Source organism: Rhinopithecus roxellana, chromosome 3, assembly GCF_007565055.1.
Source record: "Rhinopithecus roxellana isolate Shanxi Qingling chromosome 3, ASM756505v1, whole genome shotgun sequence".
Lineage (NCBI taxonomy): Eukaryota > Metazoa > Chordata > Mammalia > Primates > Cercopithecidae > Rhinopithecus > Rhinopithecus roxellana.
In genome coordinates, this window is record NC_044551.1 from 115351502 (window position 1) to 115360600 (window position 9099).

Below are 9099 nucleotides of genomic sequence, written 5' to 3' on the forward strand. Positions count from 1 at the left end.
GGTTGTGGGGAGGGGGTGCCGGGTAGGAAGACAGGACAGATGGGCGTGTAGAGGCATTTACTGGGCAGCATGAGAGTGGTCAGGTGAGAAGTGTGGAGCTGAGGCGCTGATGCTGCGCTGCTCACTGTGGGGCTGGAACCAGGAGGTTGTAGGGCAGAAGTTACCATGGGAGGCTTGGATCCAGTCAAGGGGAGACCCCAGGCACGACCAGGGTCAGACTTAAAGAATTCCTGGGCCTCAGTGGGCACTGGTGAACCACTATTGCTTAAGGATTCAGAGGCTTTGGATTCAAATAATCTTCATTTTTCTGCCTCAGTCTCTGTCTGTGTAATGGGGCTAATCACAGCCTGAGTGCCTGGGTCATTGTGAGGATTCTTCGAGTCCCTTCTCAGTCCAGGAGGGCAGCAGCAACTTTGCTGATCCACCTCATTGAGCCTGACCTGAGGCTTCCAAGGGGGACAGTTGGGCCCCTAGCCCCCGCCCCTGATCCACACCACCTCTGCCTCCTCTCTCTCTCTTCCACCATGGGTCCCACATCTTCCTGGGCGCAGTGATCCCCCTCTGCTGGGCTAGCTCCTGTTTCCTCCAGCACCACTCTCCCTCTGCCCTGGCTCCTTCCTGTTGGTGTTAAACACACAGTGTCTGTCATGACTCCATCCTGTCCTTCTGCCTCCCTCCACCCACCCCTCCTCAGGCCATGGTCGTCCAGTCTTGCGGTCTCCACAGTGGCCAGGCTGGGCTGGGCTGGGCTGGCCTGGGATCAGGGAGGGAGGAATGGGGAGAAGAGACTAGCTAAGACTCAGAGGTGCCTGGGGCCCAGACTGGCTGGGCTCCAGGGGCAAAAGCAGTGACCCAGGCCACAGCCTTCACCTTGGACACCTGGCACCCAGCTACACTCTGGCCTCTCCACTGCTTAGACTCTCCTGTGCCTCCAGTTACCTTGTCTTCTTGACCTCCATGCCCTGCTCCCCCAGGGCATCTGCCTCCTTCCCTCCCTGTGCCTTTCCCACCCTTCTCTGCTGGATGAACTTCTCAGGCTCCTTCTGCGTCACCTGTGGGCAGTGCCTCCGAGGAGGTCCACGCCCGTCCGTCGGTCCTGTGCTGTCTGTAATGATCCCGACCGCACTGTGCGGGGCCAGCTGCACATGGCTGGGAGGCCCAAAAGGCCTGGCTCAGTGCCTCACCTATGCCCGCCCCAGCCTGGAGGATCTATGGAGGGTCCTCAGAGCAATTGCTCCACTGATTCAAATGAGGGCTTGAGGCCAGGGCAGAAGGAACAGAGCCCCTTCCTGGAGTGGGAGGATTCGTGTCAGGGGGTGAGGCTGGTTGTGCCTTCTGAGTTATGCCCTCCTTAGGCACTTGCCTTTCTGTCAGTTTTCCCTTTGTTCTATTTCTCTGCATTTCCAAGTTTTTCAGTAAAGAGTATATATGCTTTCCCATCTTCCCCTCCAGTGAAAAACAATAGTGGGTTTTTTTGAGACTGAGTCTCGCTCCAACAATAGTACTTTTCAGTGAAAAATAAAATTCCTGGCTGAGAGCTGTAATCCACCTTCCCCCTGGGGAGACACCTGGGATGTGGGAAGGCAGAAACTTGGGGCTTCCCTGGCGGTTCTGGGATTTATAATGGGATGATGCTGCCCCCTGGTGCCATCTGGACACATAGACCTGGCTCAAAGGACAGGCCCCACATCCTAATACCATCACAGTGGGGATTCCATTTTAACATATGAATTTGGAGGGAACATAAACCTTTTGTCTAAAGCATGTAGAAATTTCCCCAACCTGTCCAGGAACTGACTGCCACTTGGTTCTGGCCCCAATCTGGCTTTAAGCTGCAGTCTATACTATCCCAGAAGGGCAGTGAGGAGCCCTCAGTACATTTGAAAAGGCCCGCCTGCTGCCCTCTCCAACATGTCACTTCTACCTGCCACCCTCCGGCCAGCCACAGGTCCTGCCGACTGGCCTCTTGCACCAGGTCCGTGTCTGGTCCAACCACTAACCCTGCCTCTTGCCTGCATCAGTCACTAACACAGGACCAGCAGAGGAGATGGCTGCTGACCCACTCTCCAGGGTGTGAGGAGGAGGTGACAAGCAGCGACTTATCTGGGAACGTGAGACTGGGGCACAAATGCTGCCTCAGCCCAGGATGAAAACAGGACCAGCTATCACGTGCGAGAGGGAGGGAAAGTGAGGGCTGGGGAGCTGGGTGTACAGGAGACTTGGCGTACAGGAGACTTGGCAAACCCAGTCCAGAGTCAGGCCTCTCACCGTACCCTCTAAGGCCTGGCTCCTCCAGGACCCTGGTGTGCCCTGAGACCAGTGGCACACACCTCCCCCTACTGGTCAATTCAGAAACTGCAGCAGCATCCTCTGTAGGAAGTCCCAGCACTCCTGTTGGCTGGAGCATTGATGAGGGTGGTAGCCATGGGGGAAACAAAAGCAACTGGTGTTGTCCTAAGGATATGGACAAGGTCCAGAAGACCCCGAGGACTGGGGGATTCAGTATCGATCCACATGGTCAGATCTGCATTTTCTAAAACTCCATCTGACTCCCCAGTAGGGCACAGATTTTCAGCGTGTGGGTTCCAGGGCTGGCCAGGAGGCCTGCAGGGGGGCTGCGAAATCATCAGGCAGGAGAGGTTGGGAGCTTAGGCAGGGGTGGGGACTCCAGGCTTGGAGGGTCTTAAAGGAGTGGAATCAAGGGTTGGGTGGCCTGTGTCAGCAGAACCTGCTGCATTGTGGGGATCAGGGGATGTTGATCCTTGAACTTGGCCCTGGGAGGAGCAGGGGCGGCGGCTGCAGTTTCTGGAAGGACCACTAGGGGGAGACTTGCCACAGGATTAGTGTGCTCCAGAGCCCCGGGGACCTGAATTCAAGCCCCAGCTGGGCCACTATCAGCTGTGTGACCTTAGGCAGTTGCTCAGCCTCGCTGAACTTCAGTTTCCCATGAAACAGAGAAAACACACTCTTGGTTGGTGTGAGGAATAAGTTAGGTAGCACAGGTAAAGTGCTGAGAATGGCTCCTGGTACCTGGTAGCAGTTCTGTGGATATTCAAGATTGCTAGGGTTATCATCACCTTTCTGAAAATGGGGGTTGCAGGAGGGCAGTGTGAGAACAAGCTCACACAGACAGCATCCACGTGGCAGGATCAAGCCACCCAGGATTCGTGGCACACCAGTCTCCTCTAAAATGGTCACTAAGTCCCGAATCAAACTGAAACACTGGTAACAAAGCAGTTGTTCAGAGTCTGATTTATTCTCACACGTCCCTAGGAACCAGTTTAAAACTTGAGGTACAAATGAACATGCTTCCCACCCTACTCTGAGTTTTTTGCAGAAGCAGCAGGACATGGCTCCTCTGCTAAAATAAATACACTTCACACTCCAGAAAGCAATAAATAAATAAATAAATAAATACGTAAATAAATAGTCTCAATGGGATAACAATGAGAACGCAACCGCATAAGGCCAAATGGGAGCTGCACGTTTCAGAAATTAGATAATTAGCAATTCATCTGATGCCGCAGGAAAAGGTGAAACGCTTCTGGTCCTGGACTGTGTGAGAGATGACCCAGAGGTTTCAGAAGTTCTGCTGTTTTCAATGTCCCAAAGCTCTGTGGTGAGAAGACCCAGAGAACGAGCTGGACGTTGGACTCGAGAGATCTCGAGGCTCAGAGTCGTCTATTGAGCCTGCTCATTCTCAAGGGTTTTCAGGTAGAACTTCAGTTTCCTCCGGAAGTCATTCCGGTCACCGTTCGTGATACGGATTGGATGTCGCTATAAAGAAACCAAGAAGGTGGCATTAGGTGAGTCCAGGCTATAACGGTGATGACCAACTGAGGAGCAAGCCATGACAGGGGCATCTTGGGGGACAGCTTACCGTGGGTGCGGCCGTGGCCATGGGCAGGCATGGCGGGAGATTCTGTGGAAAGAGATCAAAGCAGATGGTCAGAAATTCCCTTGGAAAGGGAGTGGGCCCTGCTGTCATCCTCCCCAGAGGCAGGGCAGGGCCAACACAGGGATCCCAAACCCTCAACAGCTTTACATACCTTAAGAATGCTCTCGATTGCTGATGCATTCTGTAAACTCTTGACAGCCTTACTGAATGCCTCCAGGTTTGACCTTCGAAGATTTTTTTCCTAACGGGGCAGAGAATACACTTACGGGGGGAAAGGTTACGGAGTATCCCTCCCACAAGCAGCTGGAAGTCACCCCCACGGTTTCCCAAGCCCACTCTCGGGTTCCCTCCTAGTCCCATTCTTGCCTCAGGTGGGTCCCTGCCCAAGGGCACAGGCCTAGAAGTGAGTGGCAGGCAGGACCTGGTTTCCTCAAGCCCCCAGTCTCTGGCTCCATGTGAGCTGCCTAAAGAGCCTAGGTGGGCCGGGTGCGGTGACTGAAGCCTGTAATCCCAGCATTTTGGGAGGCTGAGGCAGAGAGAGAACCTGAGGTCGAGTTCAAGACCAGCCTGACCAATATGGTGAAACCCTGTCTCTACTAAAAATACAAAAATGGGAGTGGTGGTGCATGCCTGTTATCCCAGCTACTCGGGAGGCTGAGGCAGGAGAATGGCTTGAACTTGGGAGGCAGAGGTAGCAGTGAGCTGAGATCTGAGATCGTGCCACTGCACTCCAGCCCGGGCAACAGAGTGAGACTCTGTCTCAAAAAAAAAAAAAAAAAAAAAAAAAAAAAAAAAAAAAAAAAGGTGGGGAGGGGGGACCTAGGTGGATCTTTCTGCACTTGGGGGAGAAAATATCTCCAAAAAGAAACTCTACAAAAGGCAGGGGGTATTCCAAGGAAAGTGTTTATAGCTCAGAGGCTGATAATAGCGTTCATGCCCTGACTGAATTAAAGTCTCCTAGAAATCAAGAAGAAAATCACAGAGACCCCAGCATGGAAGTGGGTGCAGCATGTGAGCAGTGAGTGCCCCAAATACAGACGGCCCAGGAACTCAGCAAAGGCTTCCACTTCTTGTTTGACCCAAGAAATGTCATGCAAATGTGAGACAGAACCATTGCAACCAACTGGAACCATGAAAAATAACTGTAAATGATAATGCCACAACCAATGAGGGTGGAAAACACAAACTCAATTTTTAAAGGGAAAAAGAAGCTGGCACATCTGTGGGGGAAATTTCCGTCTGTCAGTCCAGAGTCTGTCCTACCAAAAACTGACCTTAAGGCCCTTAGTATTCCTCACCTAGAACTGCCTTTTCATTTTCTAATTTAAAAGTCATTTTCATTCTTATAGCCATGGCTGTGGCCACGTATTGAACCCTTAAGTGCCAGATGCGGGGCCAGAACATTATGCACATTGTGTCATTTGATTTGTTACTCTCATAACAATCCCACTGAGACAGGCGCTATTAACCCTATTTTACAGATGAAGAAAGCAAGGCTAGGTAAGATGGAATGACATGGCTGAAGTCACCCAGGCAGGAAGTGGATTGGGATCCAGGGGCTGAGCTCTTACCACCAGAATGGCTTGGTCTTCCCCACTGAGGTTGTTGAAGTCCTGTGGGGTGAAGGGAGAGAGAGGCCCATTAGGCCTGTTGGCCTGAGGCAGCCACCACCCCTCCCTGCTGCAGGCCAGTCTTATCCCAGCTACTCACCGACGAAGGCAAAGGTGGCTGTTTTAAGTGTGTTATGATTTCATCGATCATGTTAGAGCAGTTAGCCCAGCTTGTCTTCAAGGACGTTGTCTGGGTCATGGGAGCTTGGAGTCCGGGGCTGACCAGGAGATGGAGCAGGAGCAGGATGGGCAGGCGGCTCATGTTTGGATCGGCGGCAGGCACTCCGTCTTGTTCTGGTCCTTCGTGGGGCTCTGAAGAGTCGGCAACAGCCTCCCGCCTTATATGTGCAGCAGCACAGTGCCCACAACCCCGGGCAAGGCGGGGGGCGGGTGGTGTGGTGCAGGCGTCGGAAGGATCTTTATCTGACATAGAACCTCCATAGAAAACCACAGACGTAATTATTCATCCGTGACTTTCTAGTACTCAAGATCAGTGAAACAAGAAAAAAGATTACTTAAAGGGTATCCCCTCATCTTGTCAAGGAGGATGAGAGATGGGAAGCATGGCAGCAGGTGAGAGGACCCCTGTGGCAGGAAGGGGAAGCCTGACTCAGTTCACTCAGGCCTTCTGCCCAGCGGGATCTCATCTGCCATCACCTCTAGGTGGCCCTCTGCTACCCGGCCTGCTTGGTCCTGGTGGGTGGCCAGGAGGCCACTGGAACAGATGAGTTTGTCTGGTAGCCGGTCACACTGCTCAACATCCATGTGCAGCCTCAGGCTCTGAGAAGCATATCTCTTGGTGCCCCCTCCCAATGCGGAATTACTGGTGTTCCAATCCCCAGTGGTTTGTCCCATGGGCTTCGGGCAGCTTCTTCTTGACACTTTGTTTCTGGTGGGTGACCAAGGGCACTCAGGCACCAGGTGGCCATTCTCTTACTTGTCTGCTAGCAGTGGCATGGCTGTTCCCTGCGTTGTGGGACTCAGCCCTGCAGGAGGCCTGGCTGCAGCCCCTGGCAGTACCTCTGGTATCACCGAGAGCTGAGCTTAGGTAACTGAGGACAGGAGCTCTTGAGGACACTGTCACTGGGAGCTGGCCTGGGAGGTTTAGGAGGTAGAATTGGCATGGTCTAAGGGCGAGGTCAAGGGAGGAGAGGAGAAAGGAGAGCAGCTCCCTGGTTTCAGGCTGGGCCTCAGGCTGCTGGGGCAGCGATTGGCAGGAGACAGTTGTATTGAGAGGTCTTGATCCCTGTCTGTGCTGAGCATGGATTTGCCAGGTGCAGGCCCAGTAGGCAAGGTTTGCAGAGAGGCGATGCGAGTGGGCACAGACCATGGGGAAATCCACAATGGGCCTGAAAAGCTGGAGCCAGATAGAAAGCAGGAAACCAAGGAAGGCGGGGGTGGTGATCCCAGAGGGCAGTCCCTGAGGGAAGAGGAGTCCCCCTGATACGGGCCTGTGTTGAGGCCTGCCTGACTCACCCCATGGGGTAGGGACTTTTGGTAAAGGGATGAGTGTGATGGGGGCGTGTGGAAGAATTCTTCAAGATGATTGGCCCCAGGTGGGAGGGAGAGGAGAGCAGGATGGAAAGGCCAGGGTCTGGGTCGTGGTGCGGTGTGATGTGATCAGTGTGGGGAGATGGAGGATAGGAGGTTATGCTGAGGCAGGGGAACTTGGGTGCTTTGGGCTTCTGAGCATAAGCAGATCAGGTGAAGACAAGAACCAGGATGTGGCTGTGGGGAGGCAGGTGAAGAGGCTGTGACTCAAGGCCATGCTGTGAGGATAATTTCTGTAGCTGATATGTGCTCCTGGCTCAGCTCCAGGCTGGGCCGTGGACCAGGAGGAGCCCTAGGTTCTGGACCCAGAGTGGAGTCTCACAGGCACAACTCAACACAACACAGAGGAGCCTTAGGACCAGCTAGGCACAATTCATTCAACAGATGTCTACAAAGCACTTGCTGTGTGTCGGCACTGTGAATAAAACAGACATGGTAACCTCCACCAGCAGCTCAGTCTTGTGGGGAGACAGATTTCAAGTCTTGATACCCTTCCTGTGGTCCCAGACCTGCAGGTCAGCACTGCCTGGGAGCTTGTTAGCAGTGCCAACCCTCAGGCCCCAGCCCATACTTTCTGAATCAAAAATTACATTTTGACAAGATCCTTGATGATTCAGTGACATTTGAGGGGCTCTGATCTAACTACCTCATCAACCTTAGCTCCGGTAGAGTCCCCTATTGCGCCAGGGACCCAGAGTTTGTTCCTTGCATACTCAAGTATTCAGTAACACCAAGGTACCATATAAACGTTTTGGGGACTTGTGCACAAATAATGTGATTCCTTATAGAGAAAAGCTGTGTTTTTTTTTTTAATATAAGTGGGCTTTTCTGGGGAATTTTAAAGCTTAATGAATTTAAAGCTGTGGAGACAAAACATTCCTGTATTTTTTTTGTTTCTTTAAAAGGCAAGACTTTGTGTTGTAACCACACATGCACACAAAATCCTGAGTAGTAGTATTATAAATCTTATCATTTGTAGTGTTTGTCTCTTGTTTTAAAAATGATTATATACCAGCCTCAGCAACTTGGCAAAACCTCATCTCTACAAAAAGTACAAAAAGTTAGCCAGGTGTTGTGGTGCACACCTGTGGTCCCAGCTACTTGGGAGGCTGATGTGGGAGGACTACCTGAGCCTGGGAGGTTGAGGTTGCAGTGAGCTGTGATTGCGCCACTGCACTCCAGCCTGGGCGTCGGAGTGAGACCATCTCTCCAAAAAAATTATATATATTTTATATTATATATAATATTATATATAATTATATATTTATATATAATATATATTTAATATTAATATATAATGTATTATATAATATATATTATATATATTAAATATAATAATATAAAATATATTTATTATTATATAATATATATTTATTATTATATATTATATAATAAAATATATAATTATATATTGTATTTTAATATATTATATATAATTATATATTTTAATGTATATAATTTTGTATATAATTATATATTTTAATATATATATATTTATTTTTTATTATACTTTAAGTTCTAGGGTACATGTGCACAACGTGCAGATTTGTTATATACGTATACAGGTGCCATGTTGGTGTGCTGCACCCATTAACTCGTCATTTACATTAGGTATATCTCCTAATGCTATCCCTCCCCCCTACCCCCTCCCCACAATAGGACCCAGTGTGTGTTGTTGCCCTTCCTGTGTCCAAGTGATCTCATTTTTCAGTTCCCACCTATGAGTGAGAACATGTGGTATTTGGTTTTCTGTTCTTGCGATCGTTTGCTGAGAATGATGGTTTCCAGCTGCATCCATGTCCCTACAAAGGACATGAACTCTTCCTTTTTTATGGCTACATAGTATATTATGTATAATTATATATTTTAATGTATATAATTATATATGTTTTAATATATATTTTTATATTAAATTATATATTTTAATATATATTTTATGTATATATAATTATATATTTTAATATATATTTTTATATACATAATATAGACACACCCACACAGTTTATTAAAGGCAAAAGAGGTTGAGGCTTCCTGCTAGGA

General features: G+C 49.8%; 1 protein-coding gene across 1 annotated transcript; it reads right to left on the reverse strand.

Moving 5' to 3' along the window:
- Window positions 1–3611: 3611 nt before the first annotated feature.
- IL3 (interleukin 3) lies at window positions 3612–5819 on the reverse strand. Its single transcript, XM_010360012.2, has 5 exons — window positions 5609–5819; window positions 5470–5511; window positions 4050–4139; window positions 3881–3922; window positions 3612–3777 (listed from the first exon to the last, which is right to left on the reverse strand). The coding sequence occupies exons 1-5, from the start codon at window positions 5768–5770 to the stop codon at window positions 3682–3684; spliced, it is 432 nt and encodes a 143-aa protein (XP_010358314.1). The 5' UTR covers window positions 5771–5819; the 3' UTR covers window positions 3612–3681.
- Window positions 5820–9099: the final 3280 nt, after the last annotated feature.